The following is a 24319-nucleotide window of genomic DNA, read 5'->3' as shown; positions in this document are numbered from 1 at the left end:
CTTCTACAGGTTATTTTATGGTCCAGGCAATGATGTGAAAAAAAGATTTCTAAGACTCAGGCAATTGTTCTGATCAGTCAGCTGTAGGTTATTCTCTTCTGGGATAATCTGACAGTAATTTGGAGCAGAAGCAGTATGGATGTGTCTGGGGAGGGTGTGGGCGTATGCGGTGGGAGTGATAACCCTCTTCTCTGCAAAATCAACTGCTCTGAATAATCTTTCATGTCACCTATGGGAACTTTCAGTTTATCAGCACAGATATCAACCTAACTTAAATGTTTCTTTCTATGGCTTGGTACCAGCTAGGAGTACCAGTTAACTACAGGGTTCAGTGAGTGTCTGGAAGTTAAAAGACCCATAATAACACCTAGAATGTTTAAGTGTCCTCTTTTGCACATCATAATGAAGTTCCTGTTTGAATCAAACTCTTCCTCACCTCGGCAGCATCCAGAAAGGCGTTTGAAAAGCATGAGTTAGTGATAAGGAAGGAAATTAAAACCTGTCACCTTAGATATGACCAAAGGATCAATAAAAAGCAACTAGGATGGAGAAAGCTCTCCTCTCCCAGGAACATGAACCTGTGATGCAAACCCATTTTCATACAATGGAAATTTTCTGACAAGGGCAGGCACAATTAATCCAAATTCCATGCCAGTTCACTGTTTCCTCATTATGTTTCACTGTATATTAAAGCTGTGTGTGTAAAAGGTGCACTGTGAACCTCACATTAAAGAATAGCCCTGCTGCCGAAAGAGCCATAATTCATTTACTAACAGCCCTTGTTGCTGTGCTTCAATAATGTAATTGTTTTCTCTGTGTCCTAAACATATGATTATTCCCATTGTGTAGGAAATTGAAGACCAAGGAATGTCAGATCAAATATAAAAGCCTAGTTCTTACCCATAGTTTTTATTCAATTAAGTAGCCATTACAGAGCTCATGCTATTTCAAATGACATAATGCAGAACACAGATGCAGTCCTTTATTACAGATATATGTTCATCTAAACAAAATGGCACCAACACAATCCAAACCCATTACAATTTTTAAATTATTATGCCAAGGTAATTATTATATGGTGAGCAGTCTCTGTGAAAGGCAAGTGAGGAATCCATGCCTCCACAAACCACACTTGGAGCACAGCAGCAGTGTTATTTGGGGTTTATTTGTGAAAATCCTAAATGCACAGAAACAGTGCTGCTAAAATGTGCTCTTAGAGGGAAAGCGCTGAGCAGCAGCTTGGAGAATTCTGACTTTGCAGGTGAAGTGTGAGTATGACATACATAGGATCGGGACCTGGCCCAGACACAGGTGCCTAAGGCAGGGTCTGGGCAGCATTTAGATATTTATCCTGAAACTAAGGTCTAAAGAGCCCTGCTTATTCCCATCCAGTCTTGCTGTGCTCATTAAGTACCTCACAGGTCTCTGCATTGGCTTTCTGCATTACCCACAGGATCCATAAGGTTTCCTCTGCTCAACATCTCTGAGGGCTCTTCCTAACCAGCACAGCCCCAGGGCTCCTATCACCACCATCAGGTTTTGGCTCCTCACTAAATTGTTGCCCAGCACCTATGTAAGGCTGAGGGCCTTCCCTCTGTAGTCCTGTTGCTCTCACAGCTGTACACCCCTTCAGTACTATGGTGGGCTCTCATGGGAAGAGACTGCCACCAGGGTGAGACTCTTCCTTCCCTGTACTATTACCCCTTGGTTGCAGCTGTTTCACACAAGGGCACTAACAATACATGTGTCCTTTACCCTGATGATCAGAATACTTCTGTGGAAGGTGGGAGAGAAAGAAATGAATTCTTTTAGGCAAAGCTGGGAGTTATACCTGCATCTCTCACAGCTGAAGGAGTTCCAGCTCCAGGCTGCCCAGTTAAAGGCAGGCAGGCAGGCAGGCTGTCCCTACTCAGCATGCCTGCATCTGTCAGCCTGGAGGTGAGGCTCACACTTCCTTCTTGGAGAACCACTGCAAACACCGGTCTTCAGAAAACGCTTCTCTCTCTGATTTCCCCAGAGAAAAAGATGCCTGCTGAAACCTCTAAATCTTCTGATGAAGCCAAGAAGAGGATGAGATTTTTTTGATACATCTCTGTGTAGCGTGTGTCCGCTTGCTCAATCTGAATAGCTCCTTTTTCTGAGTATAAGGTACCTGTTTAAACCATGCACTATACATGCAGCCAATTCCTGATCAGGTCTGAAGCCAGGCAAGATCTTTACTTAGATTTAGTCTGAAACTGGTCTGTTCCTCTTTTACAACAGGGAGAAAATAGAAATGCTTCCCAGTATAAGAAAGACATTGTTGTGGATGCATTCTGTTAATTAGAAACTGGGTTAATACAATGATAAAATGAGGGCTTATATAATGTTGAATCCAGAACAAATGGATACAGGGATTCTGTTATGATTTACTCATAAAAAACTGAAAATAAGATGAGAGAGATGGCATAGAAATAGCTATTGATTATATAGAGAGTGAAAAGCTGTATCAGCATTTGGAGGGTCAATTTCTATTTTTACAAATAAAAAAATAAAAAAAAAAAACAAACAAAAAAACCCCCAAATTTCCAAAGGTTTCTGGCATTGGGTTTTGTATTTTGTGTCTGATTTCTGGTTTTCCATAACAATCAATGTGGTCCAAGCTGGGTAATTCTGAACGTTACCATGCAAAGAAGAAGGATAGGGACAATTTCCCCACTTAAGCCACTTTATTGGCATAATCACTAGACAAAAATAGACTGCTCAGTGCTTCCTACACCTCTTCCCCTCATGCCAGCTTCTGTCTGCAACTTTTTACTTTCAGCTCATTACAAGAAAGTAATTTCATTGTCACATTTGGCTGGCAGCTGGAATTCTCCAAATGAGGTAAGCTGGGCTGAGATGCACGCTCTTATCCCTCAGCAACAACCTTGTAACATACGGTGTTGTTTATGTCTCCAAGCTTTACGTGAAAACAGGCATCTGGGCTGGGCTCATTTGTAATGCTGTGGTTGCAGGATTAATATGAAAAGACAGATGAAGGCAGACACTTTAATTACTTCACCCTAACTTTTTATTACAACATCAAGTAAAGTGGTGAGTTACAGAGGATAATGGGAGTGAAACATCTGGGATGAAGTCACACACAAGTTTGCAGTTTGTTATCTGCCAATGGGGGTTTAAATACTGATAATTTCTGTACATGCATCTTTGTGTTATTTCTGATTTTCTTGATAAATCATTTCAGATTACTTTGTTTTAAGCTGTGAGGTAGCTACTAAGACTGGGACCCCGCTTTTTTCTTCTGGAACTTTCTGAACTGGGACTGTATCGCCACAGCCGCCCGCTCTGTCTCTGGCGCGTCCATGTCTATGTCAAATTCCTCTTGAACCTTCTTCTGCCCATCTGCTCAAAGAAAACAAAAGGAAACATCAACAGTTTTTTCAAACAGTGATTATCACTGGCCAGCACAGGTGAAAATCTCTGCCCCTCTCTCCTTCACAGACACAGCCATGATGATGTGGAACATATTCAGAAAAAAGAACTTGGGACACAGCTGATCAAATCCCCCAACACACTCCCAATGGCAGAGTCTGTGACAGACAATTGGTAACTAGGCACCGAGGAGTGACATCCAAATGGTGCTCGGCAGTCACTGAGCATCACCCTGATGTCTGAGCAAATCCTCTCGGGCCCGGGGAGCTAACAGAGTGACCCTCCTGTGGTACCCTGCAGGTGGAAGTTATTCATATCCTTATATTTACTCTAAAAGGCACCTTAAAATATTTTAAAGTAGGGATTAAGACCCTGTTCCTATCAATCCTCCTCCATTAGAGGAAAAGATAATACTTCCTAAGGCAAATATCCATCCTTTCACTTGTTTCCTGCCTCATTCCTTTCAACACATACCACTTCCCCTTTGAATCATTTACGTCCAATCTCTCCGTCGCTGTGCTGCTTCCCTCACATCTCTCCAGGCTCTGCTGTAGCCCTTCATCCTCAGTCCTTGGCTTTTTACCCTCCTTTATTAGCAGTCCACATCTTTTCATTCAACTGCATTCAGTCTCCACACTGACAACCCAGCTGACTTTGCTGAATTTATTTCACCCACCTTTGTGTTAAAAGTGCAGGCCTGGGAAAACTCCTGCCTCATTGCAAAGATAACCCTAATCTACCTGGACTAACAAAGTCAGAACACATATTTACTCCACTGACCTCATCATACCACTGAGTTTCTCTCCTCTAGAAGCTTGTTTGTTAAAGCCACTTATATAATTCTTGTAGTGAACGTCATGCCAGGAGTCTGCAGACAGCTCTGCTTAAAATAGCTGTGGGAATTCACCCATTTTGAACCACTTTGCTTTTTATTCTTGAGATGACTACCTCTGGGATGCTCATCCCCAAGTACTGTTAATGTAAGTCGGGGGAAATGCTTTCAATATATTTTAAAATGAAAAGAAACTTTGTCCTCACTCACTCTTTCCTTTCCACTAGAAAACACAGATACCGTTACATGAGCTTAATATGAATCTTGAAGTATTTCTTGCCTTTACTTGTTCTTATTCAGAACTTGATTTTTGTGTCCATTTTCCATGACCAGAATCCATTTTAAACTGGGCAAATATTTAAAGGGAAGGTTTTGGCATATATCATACTGATTTTATTTTAAATACAATAATGAAAAAAATGCAGCTATGTTAACATAAACGAAAAGCTCACTGAATATTTTACTTAGAAGAACATTTAAAAAGAAAGATGAAAATGTAAGAAGAAAGAGAAAGTCTGGAGGGGAAGAACAGCTTGGAAGCTTACCAGAACTTTGATTATGTAGTGTAAAGAAAAGGTAGGTTATCAAAGCAAAGATTTTATGGAAGAAAATGAATTGTACTAACAATACATCACACTTCCAAAGCCATTAAATCCTAGAATCTGCACAGTTTGTGTTAACTATTCAAGCAACACAACGACCTTAAGTACAGTAATAAAATTACTGCTTTATTTTTTTTGGGGAAAGGGAGGTGAAGGTTGAAAATTACTTCCTTATGCTCACAAATTGTTGATACAGACAAGCAGAAAATGAATTTCTGAATTTCTGAAAATCTCCCATTAAAGCTTTTGTTATCTACTGAAACTTTGAGTGGCTTGTTAAAGAAACAGAAATTTCTGTACCAGTTCCTAAATAATAGCTGTAACACAAGGCTTTATGAAAATTTTCCTATGGCCAGATACCATCTTCTCCACATCGCTGTGCACACAGCAAAGAAACTGAGATTTTTTTTTTTTCTTAATCAAATTTCAAAAGAAATTATCATTTTCAAAATCACTTAGTGCCATTTGGTTGATACTTTGTGGGACTGATTTTGATTTGGTATTTATGGGTTAAAGCGAACAAATCATTCTGTAAAAAATAATAAAAATTTTCAGTCAGAAAATTCCATGTAAATACAGACTTTCGATTTGAAATATCTGAGTGGAAAAAAAAAAAAATCAACAGCTTGATCAGTCAGCTCTAATAGCAACCACTTTGTGGTATCAGTAATAAGAAAATAAAACCTGTTTCCCTTGTCCATATGTTAGGATCTCTCCTCTATTAATAGGGTCCTATTAATTTATTCTAAAGAGAAGAGCATCACTTATAGAGAAACACCCTTTTTTCTTATGGAGAAATATTTTATTAAAACATCTATATTAATAATAAGCATTAAATCAGCTTTCAAATTGATGAGGCAAATGTCTTCTCATTGTTTGATGATTTTCATTTTTGTTGTAACAGTCTGAGTTTTAGGTTCCTCCCTAGCCACTCACTAGAAACAGCTGTCAGTCTTAACAGTAGAAAACAGAACATCCATACTACCTTTTCAGTATATAAGCTACTGTCCCTTGGAAATGTCAATAAAGAAAACCTGATGAATGAATGAGCAGACACAATTTGTTTTATACCTCCTGAAATCTGGCTTGTACAACTCATTTCTTATTACAGCCAAGTCTTAGCAGTATGTTAACTTGCAGTAGTGACTCAGCAATCTTACGTTAAGATTTTAGAGACTTAAGAAAACCCAGTATTTAGTATAATTTTTCTCTAAAATTTCCAGGCCAATTAATCTTTGCTTGATTTGAATCATCATCACTGCCTTAAAATCAATTTTTTGATTTTAAAATTTGTATTGTAAAATTTGTACAATAATTTACAGTATCTTAAGATCTGACTTCCTTTTATTTTCAATTCATTTTTGTTGAAATCAAAACTAAAATTCCTTATGAACTCCTTCTGTTTCTCTCTTTTTCCCATCACTAAGGAGAAATGGTAGGATGAGAAGTTTTCAGCCATGACTTAGACTTGTAGATTAAGAAATCAGAAGTGTTCAGATGGGCCATAACATTCATTATTAGCTTATAGATGGTATAGAAATATAGATATAATTACACATATATGCATAATGTGCATTATAAAACAATATGTATATCATCTATATATAATTTATATGATATACCTGTGTTTTCTTTCTCTTTTGATATACATGTATGGAATATCTGAATTGGAATATATAGAGAATATACAGAGAGAATATTTATCAATAAATATATAGAAATACAGACATATTTGCTTAAAGAGTTTAAGTCCTGCATTTAACTGCAAAGAGTTGGATAGGGTATTTCCTAAATTTTGGGAGTGGATTTTCTCAGAGTTCTCCCTAAAACATTTTCTATTGATGTCACAAGTGTCGCAACACAGATACTTTAAAGATGGATTGTCAATCTGGAAAGAGAATTAAGTAGTGTGTCTTCTTTGGCTTTGTCTATGCAAAGGGAAAAAGACCTCAGCTTTTACCTTGAGTTGCTTTACTAAAAATAGCCTAAAAGATTACACCCTGCTGACTACACTGTTTTGTTTTACTGGTTAGTTAGAGTTAAGAGCATGAGTTCCTATACCCCGTGGCAGGGGTGTTGGAACGAAGTGATCTTTAATGACCCTTTCAAACCAAACCATTCTACGATTCTGTAATTCTATGAACTAAGAATTAACCCAGTTAATTACAGTGAAAACCCAGCGAGTGTTCAGGACCTGAACAGACTAGATATGACTTCACTACGCCAACATTGAAAGCGTTTTGCACCCTTCCTGATTTATATGCAACTATGCCACGCATTGTATATCTCAAACATGCAGGCTTTAAGTTTAAATGCTCAAATAAAGAAAGTTACACAGAGAACCGAAAGCAAGTCCATAGAAACGTCCCTCTTTCATTCACTGTCTCTCACTTTCAGCTCTCCTTTCACAAGGGATCACTAGGTTGGAAGCAATCTGAAAACCCAGGAAATTTTCATTCTCAGTAGGCCAGAGCATAGACAAACACTCACACAGGCCTTTACTCTTGGACTTGCTTTTTTCATTCCTACTGATGGAGGCTAACCATTATGTCTGATAATAAGCTACCTTCTTCTAAGCTACCTTTATATAGCAATAAAAGTAGATCTGGATTCTTTCCTCATCCTCAGTCACACACACGCTTTTGTTGGTATCTGTGCTTTCTAATGTGCAGACTTCTTCCACATGGGTATGTCAGGATCCCTTGAGTACCACAGGCCTTCATGAGGAAACTAGAAGGAAGAAGAATGTTGCCAGCAAACTTCAATTCATAAGCTACTTGTGATATGGAGGGATTCAGAAATCAGAAAGGGTTGATAAGCACTGGCCTGCACTCTCCACTTTCTGTGAGGATTTGGTTTCATTAGCACCATAAAAAATAAACCCCCTAACCATTTTCACTACATTTAGCTGATTTAAGGCTTTCCCTGAAAGATTCCTTCATACTTAATCCAAATTCCCTCTCCTAGAAAGTTACTACCACTCTTCCAAACATGCCATGACAAGCCAGGAGAGCCAATACCTGTCTCTTCTGGGTTCTGATCACTGCTAGCAGGAGAGGTGACTAGAACAATTCAACACCAACAGTCATGGGCTGGCCACAACAAGTATCACAGTATCACAGTATGTTAGAGATTGGAAGGGACCTCAAAAGATCATCTAGTCCAATCCCCCTGCCAGAGCAGGAACACCTAGATAAGGTTACACAGGAATGTGTCCAGGCGGGTTTTGAATGTCTCCAGAGAAGGAGACTCCACAACCTCCCTGGGCAGCCTGTTCCAGTGTTCCGTCACCCTCACTGAGAAGAAGTTTCTTCTCAAGTTTAAGTGGAACCTCTTGTGTTCCAGTTTGTACCCGTTACCCCTTGTCCTATCATTGTTTGCCACTGAGAAGAGCCTGGCTCCATCCTCGTGACACTCCCCCTTTATATATTTATATACATTAATAAGGTCACGCCTCAGTCTCCTCTTCTCCAAACTATAGAGACCCAGCTCCCTCAGCCTTTCCTCATAAGGCAGATGCTCCACTCCCTTAATCATCTTAGTTGCCCTGCGCTGGACTCTCTCCAGCAGGTCCCTGTCCTTCTTGAACTGAGGGGCCCAGAACTGGACACAATATTCCAGATGCGGTCTCACCAGGGCAGAGTAGAGGGGAAGGAGGACCTCTCTCGACCTACTAACCACCCCCCTTCTCATACACCCCAGGATGCCATTGGCCTTCTTGGCCACAAGGGCACAGTGTTGGCTCATGGTCATCCTGCCATCCACTAGGACCTCCAGGTGCCTCTCCCCTACACTGCTCTCTAACAGGTCGTTCCCCAACCTATACTGGAACCTGGGGTTGTTCCTGCCCAGATGCAGGACTCTACACTTTCCCTTGTTATATTTCATCAAGTTACTCCCTGCCCAACTCTCCAGCCTGTCCAGGTCCCGCTGGATGGCAGCACAGCCTTCTGGCGTGTCAGCCACTCCTCCCAGCTTAGTGTCATCAGCAAACTTGCTGATAGTACACTCAATTCCCTCATCTAAATCATTGATGAATATATCAAATAATACTGGTCCCAGTACTGACCCTTGAGGCACTCCACTAGATACAGGCTTCCAACTAGACTCCGCCCCATAGACTACAACTCTCTGGCTTCTGTCCTTCAGCCAGTTCGCAGTCCACCTCACCACCTGATCATCCAGACCACACTTCCTCAGTTTAGCTATGAGGATGCTGTGGGAGACTGTGTCAAATGCTTTGCTGAAGTCAAGGTAGACCACATCCACCGCTCTGCCATCATCCATCCACCGTGTTATTTCCTCATAAAAGGCTATGAGGTTGGTCAAGCATGACTTCCCCTTGGTAAAGCCATGTTGACTGCCCCTCATAACACTCTTATCCTTGACATGCCTTAAGATGGCACCAAGGATAAGGTGTTCCATCACTTTCCCAGGGATGGAGGTGAGGCTGACCGGTCTATAGTTACCCGGGTCCTCCTTCTTGCCCTTTTTGAAGACTGGAGTGACATTTGCTTTCCTCCAGTCCTCAGGCACCTCTCCCGTTTCCCAAGACTTGGTAAAGATGATGGAGAGTGGTCTAGCAATGACTTCCGCCTGTTCCCTCAGCACCCGCGGGTGCATCCCATCTGGACCCATGGATTTATGGATGTCCAGATTGCTCAACTGGTCTCTAACCCATTCCTCATGGACTAAGGCAAACTGGTCCAGTGACCTGGCTTCATCTGAAGTCACAGGGGTACAGGGCTCTTCAGGACTGCCTCTGGCAGAGTAGACAGAGACAAAGAAGGCATTCAATAACTCTGCCATCTCTGTATCTTCTGTCACCGGGGCACCCATCCCGTTCACCAGTGGGCCTACCTTGCCTCTGGTGTTAGTTTTATCAGCTATGTATTTGAAAAAGCTCTTTCTGCTGTCCTTGACCCCTCTCACCAGATTTAATTCTAAGGAGGCCTTAGCCATCCTAGCTGCCTTCCTACATCCTCTAGCAGCAGCCTTATATTCCTCCCAAGTGGCCAGCCCCTCCTTCCATGACCTGTAAACTCTCCTCTTCCACTTGAGCATACCCAGCAGTTCCTTATTTAGCCACGCAGGTCTCTTGGCCCTCTTCCTTGACTTCCTACATGTCGGGATGCTCTGATCTTGAGCTCGGAATAAGCAATTCTTGAATGTCAACCAACTATCTTGGGCCCCTTTACCTTCAAGCAGCCTTGCCCATGGGATTTCCCCTAGCAATTGCTTGAAAAGGCAAAAGTTTGCCTTGCTAAAGTCCAGGGTTGCAATTCTACTTGCTATTGTACTGGTCCTAGCACACAAGATCCTGAATTCCACCATCTCGTGGTCGCTGCAACCAAGGCAGCCCTCAACCCTTACTGCTTCGACCAGACCCTCCTTGTTAGTGAGGATGAGATCCAGCAGCGCTCCTCTCCTGGTTGGCTCATCCACCATTTGCATGAGGAAGTTATCATCCATACACAGGAGGAACCTCCTGGACTGTGGCTGGGTTGCTGAGTAGTCCTTCCAGCAAACATCAGGGAAGTTAAAATCCCCCACGACGACCACGGCCTGTGACTGTGAGGCCGCTCTCAGCTGCCTGTAGAAGGCCTCGTCAACTTCCTCACCCTGATCTGGCGGCCAGTAAGACAAGGCCAGGATCTGATGAGTCTACAGTGTCAGGATCTGATGAGTCTAGGATCTGATGAGGTTACAGGCTGACCAGGAGGGTGGTGGAGTCTCCCTCTCTGGAGACATGAAGAACCTGTGTCCACACGTTCCTGTGCAACCTGCTCTAGGTGGTCCTGCCTTGCAGGGAGGTTGGACCAGATGGTCTCCAGAGGTCCCTTACAACCCTATAACAATTCTGGCACTCTGTGAGTTTTTCAAAGTCACATGTTTAATGGGGGCTGACTCTGGTCATGTGTCAATTCAGGCAAATCTGAGTTGTGGTGGACAGACTCCTTGGACCACAACATCAACTGCTTGATGAGTCCCACCATCATAAAGAGCACCTCATTACCCAGCACCAGTCTTGGTGCTACAGACTACTTTGCAGGACTAAAGACTGAGACAGCTTGCAGGTTGCAGATTTTACTTTAGTGTATGCAATAGTCTTCTAGCAGGAGAGCCTGAAACAGCATCTAATTGGCTGTTTTCCACATCTAATATCCTGAAAGCTCATTTCACATCCTTGAAATTGAAAAAGATCTATTTATTCCATTTCCAGAAGAAATGTTAGAATGCTGTTTCTATAACCTGCTACATTGCCTCATAATACATTGCAAACACTTGATGGATAACTAAGCTGCTTGTAACAAGGAAAACAATCAAATCTTACACACCAATCTACCCAGCAAACTCTCAAGAAATGTGGCGCAAATGTAATTATCCACAAATATGCCTTCAGCTATTTCTTTCATTTACTTTCAACTATAAAGTAAAATGAATTGTGACAACACTGAAAAAAATAAAACACTGGTTATTCCAATGGGCCAAAAGCCTAAAGCTTTTTTTGTTACCTTTGAACACAGGCTAAACAGACTAGTCTTTCCTAAAAGTGTCCAAGGAAGAGCAAAAGCTGGTGGGATGGGCATGGGGGAAAAGAGGATTCATGCTTTATTCTCAGAATGTCTCCATCCTCTAGATGATACAGAGACTGCTTGTCCTCTTCTAGAAAAACATTCAGTATTAATGGTGCCTCTAACTGGCATTTCATGTCTTAAGTGCTACCTTCAACCCCTGCTGACTTGGCCCACATCCAACAGGAATTACAGAACTATACTGAAGAAAGAATATACTCGTGAAAATACTGCAGTTTTCAGGGGCTAAACTGCAGCACTTGGAAAATGACTAAAGTAAGTTTGGGACAGAATCACAGTGCCCCTTAACATGCCAGAAGCAGTATTTTGCCTCAGGCAGGATCATTACCTCCCACTGTTCAAATGATTATTCAAGCTGTGACAATCTTCATGCTACTCTGATCCTAAGCTATTACACCAGTCTGTCCAATGAGGCAGAACAGTCCCTAATTAAAGAGGACGAAAATGGGCAGGAATTTCATGGATGTTGACATTCATGTGGAGCATTATCTTAATCTTTATGTGACAGGAAGAGTCATTTAGTCTGACTAGACTCCAGGAAGCAGCCAGCCAGCTAGACAAAACATATGGGTGCTTAGATGTATGGAGGCCAGATTTAACTCCTTACAAGTACCAGTTTTGAAAGCCAAGACTTGAAGTGGCCATTCTTCTCTCTCTGTTTTTAAGTGAGGGCTGAGCAAGTAAAAGACAAGGTCCCATCTTCCTCTAGGGAAGTCAATTCAGACTTCTGCTCTGCAAGGTGAGAGAAAATAGCACCATAACTGACCTTATGGCTGAATAAAGGAGGCAGTCTACTTCTCAGTAAAAACTCTTCAGTCACTGCCAAGTCACATTACTCAGGAGGGTGGCTCTGAGCCTTTCTTTTGGTCACTCTGCTGCTCCCCAGCAGATTCTCACTTCACAAGGTAGCTGAAAAGATGGCAATATTGGAGGAGTGGGCATTGCCCAAACCCAGGAGAAGAAAGGAAGGTAGTATTGGCATGCAGAAGATAGCCTTAACCTGACCTTGCCTCCTTTTATTTATTTCCTAGACTTTTTTCTGCTGAATAAAATGTCAAGTAGAGGCCTCTCTGAGATCATCAACTCAGCAGCTACAGTTTGTTGCTTTCTGTGATATCAGGACCAAGCACCTCACAGATACCTGAGCATTGCCCTGGTTTTGCAACCTCACTGTCTTAGTATATACCAGTTTGCTGCTGTGGTCTGGGGAGACAGGCTTCTGTGAGGACTTTGCCTTGGCACCCTTCCAGGGATGGAATGATCCAAAGAGAATTAGTTGTTTGAGGAGCCTGTTATAGCACAGTGGACTGATGAAAACTTGGTACCTACCCATGTTGAAGGACAGACCTTTATGACCTTTATGATACTGCTGGTGTGACGCAATATTCCCATTGCCTAGAACGAGCTTACTGCATCAGGATATTGGCCTTTCTGTTAGTTCTGTCTGTCTCCTGAGTTAGTGTCTAGGCACAAACGTCCTGGACATTGCTTTTCCTATATGCATGCTTCTGATGTCACAACACAAAACTCCATGAAATTTTGGTCTAACTTTCCTAGGTTGGTAAGAGTAATTTAAAACCGCTGGTTCTTGTGATATTACTGGCTAATCTCAGTTTGATGGCCATCTGCAAAAGACCTGAACTCCTGAGAGTCTTGTAATTACTTGCTTTACCAACATGCTAGCATAATGCTAATGCAGTACCAGGCCTTTTTGGAATTACCTCAATGTGACAGTCTTGTGGCTCCATCATCTCCTTAGACACAAGAGGCACAATCCCTTCAGTCCTCTTAGCAGTGACTGAGGGACTGTGCAAGACAGAAGTACTGTCATTTACTTTTTCCTATCCATACCTGCACAACAAGGTATCACTATCTGACTGTTTTATCCAACTGAAATGTTCAGCTACTTTATTTTTAAGGACAGAATTTTTCTCTAATTAGTTTATGAACAACAAAATAGTTTCTCATTAAAAATGCTGCAGGGTGAGATGATACTTATTTTGTAACAAGGACTACATCAGTACATTTGTTCTTGCTTCTTCACTTCATAATGAACTCAGACATTAAAGGGCCACCTTCCAAGGTCAAAGGCTGACTGTTTTGTTTGAGTGTTAGTAGGCAGGTAGTCAGCACTGTGAGAGGTTTTGGGTTTATACAAAGGTGCTCATTTTCCATGGTCAGTTATTTGAAGGTGGTTAGGCACTGGAGAAGTGCTAACATCCACACAGCAACCATCTCTGAAACTGAAGAGCAAACCCTGGAGCTCAGCAGTCTCCTGTGACTTCAAAAGCACAGTGTGAAGGGAAATAAAGGTTATCATTAGTGATCAGATTAAATGTAACAGCTATTTTTGTCTGAGCTGCACCAACTGGCCCCTTAATATCACTCAAAGCAAGCCAGAAAAGAATTAGCATCTTTCAATCCAACTGTAAATTACAATTTGGTATAAAGAAAAAGACTTCATTAGGCACAAGAATCCTTTCTTCTTCAAATTGACCTTTACTTTTGCAATGCAGTGGTTTTATTTCAAATATAAAATATTAGTTTTGCTGTAGAAAATAGTGGCTGTTCTTGTATGATTTTAAAAATGTTATTTCAGCATGAGGCATTTGAAGCTACTGATTAATCATTTTTTTCCTGGTTGTAATAATGCTGGAAAGCAGCAATACTATTTCTGATATTAGATAAATAAAACAGCACCAAATCATGTATGGGGTAACATAATGAAACTGAAAGGAACAGTAACAAAATTCACTTTACAAAAATTGTATTTTCAAATAATTTGTATCTAACTACAAATGGGTTGATTTTGTTCAACAATTAATACAGAGACAAATAATGCTTTTTATTAAAATGTTAATATTATTTAAGCAATCATTGCCCATCTTCAAAATAATTAATATATCACAGACTTCTAAATGGTTTACAAACGCGTAACTGATGCATAAATATGTACATAATTGCTTATTAGGATCTATGAGGTGTTCTGGGCATGAAACTAGAGGCTTCTTGTGATAATTCACATCCCCAGGTGGAGATCAAACTTTGTGGAAGTTTAACTGGGAACAAAAGAAATTCAAATAACCATCTTAGCTTTACCATCTCATCTCATAATAGCTAAAGCTGCATCTGAAGAGTAATAGGCTGACTGGCAAATGCAGTGAAAGCTTCTGGGAGCTAAAAGAAAACGGTGTTTGGGACCAAGTGCTGGCACATCAGGTCCCTTCGTCACTGTAGAATGATACCACACCAGCAGGGCTAACACACAGCCTTAAGTCCTCTGCTCCAAGACAGAGTGCCATGATCCTTCTCATAAATTCATTCCAAGGTTATGGGAGTCTTTCTGCAGCTGCAAGCCTACAAACCCCAATGTCCCAGCCAAGTTTTAAATGAGAATTGTTACTATGTGTTTTTAATTTCCTGTACGATTTCCAATTCTCACTTCCTCGGTAAATACTGTGCCTTTAAACAGCTTTGCTGCTCTACCGTGGAAAGAACTGCATTTCAGCAGCACACGAAGCAAGCCGCCGTCTTGACTCGCTAGTCAACTGCTTGATTAATATATGATCAGTTACTTCCCTATTATGGTAGCATTCAGGCACTCCAAGTCATAGCTGGGAACCCTAATGTGGTTACAAATGCAGAACAATAAATTCTCCCCCTCCACTGCCCCTCAGTACCATGACCTTTGCAAAAGTGACTTCAGCAATACAGTTTAAAATAACTACAGAAGAACTTCCTCAAGGGTACCTCCTAGGCTACGGCTGCACCAGCACACTACCCAAGGCCACGGTATACCTCAGGCACCATCCACGGCTTCACTGGAGCATGTAATAGTCAGCACAGCCACAGGCATGGCTGGGACTGCTCCAGCTAGGCCTCTGCCAGGTACTGCCTGGCTATTGTGGTTGCATAGCCTGGCAAGGACCCTACTTGCAGGGAGGGTGGATGAGAAAACCCTAGGTTTTTGCATGAAAGAGCTATTAGTCTTATTGATTCAAGCCATTTCTAATAGAAATGTAGCCTCTAGCACTTCAAAACTCTTCATAGCTCTAGACAGCTATGAGACTGACTGAAAATGAGTTGGCATTTGTTCTAATTGTGTGACAACCAACAGTACCTGAGAGCCCTTGTAAGGAAAATGCAAAAAAGAGGTGTTCATAGGAATGCTACCCCCACCCCGCCCTTTGCAATTTATAAGAGTAGCTAGGGAATAAGCCCAGATAAATGGCAGTGATCACAATATGCCACACAGAAGTAGCAGAAAAGTGGGCTCAAATCCACGCACTGCCAAAGTGAGATGAGCTGAAGAAGGTGGCATAGGTTACAGAGGAAAACCTGTCAATCAAAAAATGGAAAGAAGTCAATCAAAAGAATTGTGGTATGGAGTCAGAAGGTGTTTCTCTATGCACACAAAATGAAGAAAATGAAGAGTGAGATACTGCCCTGCTCATCCTCAAAGTGGAAAATAAGTGCAGTTTCTAGACGTCATTGTATACCAGCAGAGCTCTGTTAGCAACTAATGAGAACGCTATTTTAAGTTTTCACAGTAACTTTAATAAAAACTGTTATATGAGAGCTTGGAAAGCTTCACAGTGAGGAGAGAGTCTCCTCTTCCAAAATCCACCACCAGGTTCTAATTACAAAGTATTTAACCACACTCACAGCAGTGGACAGTATAAGGTGCATGCACTGATCTTTGCCATTCAACATTACACTCTGAAGCAAAGCACTTGTATTTTCAGTATCTTCTATGCCTTATCCCATGGCATCCAAGAAAGCTCTCTGTAAGAAGCATTTACTTTACTGCATAAATGCAAGAAACAAACAACTTCCTATATTCAAACACTGCAACCTTTATTTGCATGAAAATAGGCACTGTTCTGTGCTGGTAATAGGTTAATTACTTTGGCATAATACCTCCATGAAAAAGCCAGTGCTTTAATACAGATATATATCATGCTTTTTTAATATTTTGCAATACATGCCAGTTTGGGTGTGCTTGTGGAGACGATTCTCAAAGCCTTATAGACAGAAGTGGAGCTTGTAAGGTTAAAAATGCTCAGGGAAGCATCTGCAGTCCTTTGGAGACATAATAAAATTGTCACAGGGTACCTGATCCAGCCCAGAGGCTGAAATGAACAATCGTGTTCTAAGAAATTCTTCTGGGAGTGCATTTGGCAAAAGGAAGTTTGCCACCCCTCCACAAAACCAAACAAATCCCATCAGCTGAGCCCCAGAGATGTGATGGATATAAAACCTAGGCTTCTAGAGCAGCTGCAAGGTAGTTCAGTCACAATCTGAGCAGAGACCAGCATAATCTCATGGACATCACATACTGAGACTCAGCCCCCCAGAAGATCTTACGTGGTCCTGCATCAATTTGCTTTATAACTTGTGCATCAGCATTCACAAGTGCAACCAGATGCAGTGCTGGATTGATGCAGTCTGGCCACTAGTCTTACTGTATGTTCTTTATAGAGAAATTCTCTCACTAAAGGTACAAAATTTTCATGTCTCTGACTCCTAAAAGCAGATGGAGATTTCCATCATGAAGCAAAGAAATTCTGTTGCAGGTGGGTTCTAGGAAATTTCCACTGTTTTCTTTTGCTTGGGCTGTTAACCGAACATGCTTGGGCTGTTACCTGAACAGAATCATTAAATTGAGTTTACCATGCCTCCATTGAACACAAAAAGCCACATGATACACTTATTTCCCCTGCAGGCTGGTTTGCCTGACTTTCTCAGGAAGAGAAGAGCACCTCAGGAGAATGCGTGTTAGCACTGAAATAGCAGTAAAGGAGGAGATAAATGAAGATCCTGTGGCAATATGGCTCTGAAAGAGGATGAGAAGGAATAATGTGCTTGAGGGTGTCAGTATATTCCCGGCTCTCTTGCCCAACAGCCACTTGGAAAGCCATGTTACATGTTGCGCAGATGCTCATTAAGCTGAACATTTAAAAACTGGATTCTAGACAAAAAAACAATTCCTGAGAAAAATTCATTTAACCTGAGAATCGCAGAATCATAGAATCACTTAGGTTGAAAAAGATCTTTAAGATCATCAAGTCCAACAGCAAAAAGAAAACTACTAGCATGTGTTTGCATCAGAGCTCATCAGCAACTCGCTTTAGAAAGAAATCAATGGAGAAAAATAGACACTCTGAGGAGATGCAATTTATCTGAGCTACTTTAGGCAGACATTTTAGAATAGCATGAATTTCACCCTAGAATACCCTTCATATAAAAGCTAGTTCTCTATTAGCTATAAAGGGAGCTCAGGGTGACTACTTCAGACATCGATCACAGAATCATAGAATGGTTTGTGTTGGAAGGGACCTTAAAACTTATCTAGTTCCAACCCTCTGCCATGGGCAGTGACACCTTCCACTCCCATCCAACCTGGCCTTGGAAACTTCCAGGGATGGGGCGTTCACCATGTATCTGTGCTTGGGATTGCCTTGACCCATGTGCAGGACCTCGCACTTCGCCTTGTTGAACTTCATGAGGTTTGTACTGGCCCATCTCTCAAGGCATCTGTCAAAGCCTGTCTGGATGGTATCTATTCCCTCCAGCATGTCAACCACACCACAAAGCTTGGTGTCCGCAGACTTGCTGAGGGTGTATTCTATCCCACTGTCAATGATATTGATACGTATCCAAACGAATAACATTCCCTGAGCCTGAGTGGTGCCTAACGTACACATTGTAGAATTTCATATGAACACACCTGCTATTTCATGTTAAATTCTTTTTCATCAAATAAATTATTTAGCCCTTATGAAAGGTACTCTATTGACATGGTAGCAGCTAGAATATCTTATTTGCTTCAGGAAGGAAGAAAATAAAATAGAGACATACCCTCTTACACTATTCTATCTGTGTGCTTCCATCCCATTGCTAGCAAGGAGAGAACACCTTCAACAGAGGGTCAAAACAAACATCCGCTCCCTCTGCTGAGATTGGCAGTGAAGCTGCCAGTTGTGCAGCTGACCTGGATCCTCTCATGCTCCCTCAGGAGCTGACTGAACAGTCTGCATACATTTCTCTTTTTATAGATATATGGTTGAACAGACAAAAAACCTGTATCAGCACCTCTTACCATCTTTTCAATTTATTTCAAGGATAGTGAATTTTTGTGCATGCATGTGTGTCTGCATGCTATGGAGAGACTATTTCATGCTCAAAAGCCTATTTTTTTTTTTAAGTGTACATCAGTAATATTTCTTATATTTCCCTAATAAGAGATTACAGTTAACACCACAGAAACCAGTATCAATATATGAACCAGCAGCCAAATGACAGTTGCTGAGAAAACTATAACTGAATTTGTCAACTACTGTAAACACCAAGTCTCTGCTCTGCTATTTAGCTATAAGGAGCCAGGTAATGGCTGCTGCCATTCTGCTGAAGAGTGGAGATGCTCAAAAGAACCTTGTTGTACCTAGCATGTGTCAAAGGCAGCCATTACTTGATGGTAGGACTGAGACTACATGAAGGAGAAGAAATAAAATGGGTGAGTCAGATGTACTGCCTGTGCTGGACAAGACAAGCACCTTTTAAAAGGTATTGCTAGCCGTGCTTCTCACTGCTAATCCAAAGCAAGAATAATTGACATGAGATTAGAGTCCGCACGAGCTGCACAGAAAAACATATTTTTTTTCTCCTAGTACAGTTCCCCAACATGAGTCCCCTCTTCTTCCTTCCTGGGTCCTGTGCAGGACCTGTGGATAAGGAGGAGACATGGCTTCTGCACTGAAATCTTGGTTGATGTGCATTCAATAGAAAATTCTGATATTGCAGGGCAAGTGTACACACGTGTTCTTTAAATGCCAAAGCACACAAGTTACTGCTTCATCATTTGTTAATGGAAGAAATACAACACCCTCCCCCATCCATCTCTGTCTTCTTTTTTTTCTTTCCCCTCTCCTACTGTAGAAACTGAAGCTAAGATTAATATGAGTATTGGCTCTGAGACAGCACATGAATACAGCTTTGCTCTTCCACAAATTTCCTCTCATGGAGTAATAAGAAGGACCTTATTGGCACATAGGACAATTTACTGTTTAGCATAAGAGAGTAAAAAATGGCAATGAAGAGATTCTCTTTAAAAGAGTGGGGAATGAATCCAGAAGGGCAAAATGTCCTTCTCAGCAGTTTGTTCATTGCTTATAGACAGTTACTGTACTTTGAAGCTAAAGCCTGGAATTCTAGCAAGTCAATACCAAGGCTCTGTGGGATTTCTTGTCCCTGACTTCAGTGTCTGTATTTATTGAGTGAGGACTGATGGTGTAGGTTAATGTAATTTTCCAAGTCTTTTCAAAGTAGCAGAGATTAATGAGCAAGGTCAGGCACCAAAGGCACTAGACAGTACTTCAAATCCTGCTTCTACTGTTTTTTTTCCTTTTCACCATCTCATAGAAAAATAAAATTCCAAATCTTCTAGGTTCCAGGCACTGACTCAGCAACATCCTCCTTTGAACTTGATGTTATTTCACATAAATGATGGAGATGCTGTTCTCCCATAAGAATGCAGTTATATGTTCTGACAAGCATCTGATTAAAGTGTAGATCATTAAGGCTGGGCTGTATTGGGTTTATTCTCAAGTGTGCAGCAAGGAGAAGGAGCATCCACCTTTTCGTATGTATTGATTAATCACACCTACACATCTTTTTTGTTTGGTTTTTTTGATGTTGACAAAAACAAGCATGGTTTTCAAAAAAAGTCCTAGTGAAAGGAGGAAAAAGCAGGCCCATATTCCTAGCTTTTTATTAGGAGGTTAAGGAGCAGGGAAGGGAAAATGGTCTCATTACCCTGACAGATGGTGCACTTAACAGACCCACACAGTAGTACACTGAGGACACAAAGAAAGGTTGCTCATGCTTGAAGTGCGGTGCATTTCTGAGCTGCCAATGGAAGCGGTGGCTATGAAATATTGTACCAGCCCACCACTCAAGCTGCCTTCCAGCCCTCAGAGCTGTAACGAACTACTTTTGCCACCTTGAGCATTCCTGGCCTCCTCCTTCTCTGTAAGAGACTGTCTTCCTTTTTCTCACCCCCCATCCTGATCCAGCATCACCTCCTTGGCTTAGTAATCCCATGCATGACCACCCCCACTGAAGCATTCTTAGTGCAGCTCCATTCACCTTTGCGATATACATGGCCTCAAGACAGAGAAATAAGAGAGCAGGAAAGCAGTGGTGATCCATATGCAACACGTTGCCCTGGATGTCTGTGACTGGTTTTGTCTCCCCATAGATCTCTGCCTTGTGGTTAAAAGACTTGCAGTGAAACAGAAATGGCATAAAGCTGTGCAGGGATTTTGACATGTTCATTCATTTGTCCACTAGTTTTTTGCTTGGTTTGGGTTTTTAATTAAAAAATTAGGAGTGGATGTTGATCCTTCATTTCAAGAACAATTACAAAAAAACCCCATCACACAGCTTCCAGGCAATGAATCAGGAAGTGCTAGCCCAGTAAAGCTCAGCAAGATTCTAAAACAAATCCTTTGCTACAAATTGATGGTAAATGTTTTGTATCCTTGCAAATTTACAATATTTCCCCGAAACTCAAAGATGCTGTGAGTGGTTTGGTTTTAAATATGAAATGGTTTAAATGCAAAAAAATGTAAAAACACTTTAAAACAAAAAACCCAACAAATAAGCTTTATTAATGTGAGGTTGTCTGGAAGAAAAGAAGGGTTCCTATTAACTCTAAGTTTGTTTTCACCTCACCAAGTTTTCACCTGGTGCTTTTTAACAATGGCTATTTAAAAACAATTTTATCAGGAAGGATAGGCATTGATTCAGCTAAGTGTTGCAATTGCAATTAGGGAGTTATTAAACCCAGTGCCAGATAGTCTAATTGACATGAAAATCCAACTCAGGCCAGGGAGTAAATGTGTCCCTCCTGCTTCAGTTGTATGTTTATTTCACACATAAACTAGCTTAAAAAAAATATTAACACATAAAACACAATAAAAAAATATCCACACATAAACTAGCCTAAAAAAATATTAAGGTTGCCAAGTCGAACGTGAAAAAGTTAGTACATGACAAACTTACAGTGTTCGTCATTTCATTGATTTCATTGATTTCATCAATGCAATCAATTGTTCGTCATCAACTGATTGCATTGATACCGTCATGCAATCAATTCAGTTAATTTTGCATAGATTACTTTAATTCCAGAAAATCCTGTTTCAAATTCTTGACAGTGCAACTTTCATAGTCTTAGGAGCATGCTGTGTTTCCTTGATTTAAAGAAAAAAATTACATTCTGCTGAAACATATGGATACCCACATGGGTTCTCAGCACGACTGCTTGGAACTGTTAGATCCACCACATAGACATCATGTTTTAATGAAGTAACTGATAGTGGTAGTAGGCTGGTGTCCTCTACTTGAATCAGCAGAAAAATGGTATGAGTTGCATATTTGGTTGGTGGGTTTCATATGGCTGACAGGAAAGAAACAATGAAACAATGAAAGGTATGGACTTGCAGGCAAGGGAACTTGATTGCTCACTTCAGATACGGTGACTATTTCTGTTCCACTTCATCTGTATGAACTCTGGGCTAGCATCATCTCTTCCCCAGCCTAGATCCTCATCATGGTTCCTGGTAGACCTTAACGATTCTATTTCTTTATTTGGCTAGCTCTAGTCCTCAAAACTGTATGAGGGCATCCCCTAGCTTCAGAATTCCACCCCAGCCCTTGAACAAACTAGCTGCCTTCTCCAATTCTCACATCCCAGTTCATGCTCCCAGTCCCAGTTCCCATTCAAACGTATCAAGCCCTCCCTAATACTCTGGGCACCTAGTTTCCTGATGAGAATTACTGAACTGCTTTGCCATTCCATCCTTTGACCTCCCTGCTCCAGTTTCTGTCACCATCTGGTTCTGAGAAAGGAGGCACATTTCCTCCTATAATTGAGATGTTCTAGGAACACAGAAAGGGCACTACCATGCTCTTAGTTTCAGTTCCCATCCAAAAGCATAGATTACAGAAGCATGTAACATCAATTAATGAAAACTATAATTTCCTTAAGTCTTGCAAAGACAGTGTTGGTTTAGTTGTTTGAGTGCTTACCATTTGGCTCAGTGATGTTGAGGTTTTACTAAAAAAAATAATTAACTGCTACACTGAACGCATGCAAACGTAAGACTTGTCTTTCTAAACACTTATAACTTGGCCAATTTTGAAGATAGAAAAGTCAAATTCCAGATGGCAAATCTTACGTTTCTGTTGAAAATGACAAAGGCTCAAAACAGTCAAAACCAAGGCCACCAGAAATTATTTTTAATTGCTAGACATGGTAGTATTTTGTTCTAGCCTCATATTGGAATGACTTTGCTGAACCCTTCCAAAATAATTCTGCTTGAGGCAAGCAATCAACATGACAAATTTGAGCCTAAGCAATTGGATTTTGGCAAGCCTGTGTACAACCTAAAAGGGAGCTTTTACCAGCGGAGTTCAGCAGCTCTGTTAATTGGCCTTGCCACCAGTCCAGATAGTAATAAATAAGTTTATATAATATATGTAAAAGAATATAAACTAAATGAAATAAAAGTTATGGATAGCTCGAAAATCTTTAAAAGGGATCCAAACCATACTGTGACTATTCCTTTGCTGTTGTTTTGAGATTTGCCAATGATTTCTTGAACTTTAAATTCAGAAAAAAATTAATAAATAATTGAGTCATTTATAATGATAACATGGAGCATACATGCTATCATGTATTCAGAGCAGCCCTGCGGAGAAGGACTTGGGGGTGTTGGTCGATGAGAAAATGAACATGAGCTGGCAGTGTGCGCTCGCAGCCCAGAAAGCCAACCGTATCCTGGGCTGCATCAAAAGGAGCATGACCAGCAGGTCGAAGGAGGTGATCCTGCTCCTCTGCTCTGCTCTCGTGAGACCTCACTTGGAGTATTGTGTGCAGTTCTGGTGTCCTCAACATGAAAAGGACATGGAACTGTTGGAACAAGTCCAGAGGAGGGCCACGAGGATGATCAGGGGACTGGAGCACCTCCCATATGAAGACAGGCTGAGAAAGTTGGGGCTGTTCAGCCTGCAGAAGAGAAGGCTGCGTGGAGACCTCATAGCAGCCTTCCAGTATCTGAAGGGGGCCTACAAGGATGCTGGGGAGGGACTCTTCATGAGGGACTGTAGTGACAGGACAAGGGGTAATGGGTTAAAACTTAAACAGGGGAAGTTTAGATTGGATTTAAGGGAGAAATTCTTTACTGTGAGGGTGGTGAGGCACTGGAATGGGTTGCCCAGGGAGGTTGTGAGTGCTCCATCCTTGGTGGTGTTCAAGGCCAGGTTGGATGAGGCCTTGGATGGCATGGTTTAGTGTGAGGTGTCCCTGCCCATGGCAGGGGGGTTGGAACTAGGTGATCATAAGGTCCTTTCCAACCCTAACTATTCTATGATTCTATGGAGGACAAAAATTAACCAAAACTCTCCCTTACACATTCTGTGTTTGAGCATTTCTCTAGCACTTAATCCTGCTAATCATTTAAAACTTCTCTAGGAAATATTTTCCCCTGTGTGAACTTAAGCTTTGACAGGAACTTAAGTTCTGTTTGCATTTATAGAGATGTCGGATTGTCAATAAAGCTGATGAGAAGCAGCATCTTAGATGACACACATGGTTGACCAACTTCAGATGATTTTTCCAGCCCATGTTTTCTAATCGAGACAGATTAATTTTTCCTTCCCCTATTACTGAGGATTAAAAGCCACATGAGCTTTCAGGGTTAGCATCTTAAAAGGAGGACTAGAAATTTAATGTTTTTCCTCTGCATCAGGAAACACAAGTTGGGTCAGTGCAATGAAGGATTTAAGTTAGGATTGAAACCCCTAACTGACAC

General features: G+C 41.3%; 1 protein-coding gene across 1 annotated transcript in view; it reads right to left on the bottom strand.

Moving 5' to 3' along the window:
- Window positions 1-3256: 3256 nt before the first annotated feature.
- PCP4 (Purkinje cell protein 4) overlaps window positions 3257-24319 on the bottom strand; it is a gene marked incomplete at both ends in the record, with an annotated part of 54877 nt that continues 33814 nt past the window's right edge. The window contains one exon of the mRNA XM_080613503.1: window positions 3257-3384. Within this exon, the coding sequence (XP_080469629.1) occupies window positions 3257-3384 (128 nt within the window). The remainder of the gene's footprint in view (window positions 3385-24319) is intronic.

This window comes from Psittacula echo (genome assembly GCF_963264785.1).
Source record: "Psittacula echo genome assembly, chromosome: 3".
Lineage (NCBI taxonomy): Eukaryota > Metazoa > Chordata > Aves > Psittaciformes > Psittacidae > Psittacula > Psittacula echo.
This window is presented reverse-complemented; position numbering and strand designations above follow the sequence as displayed.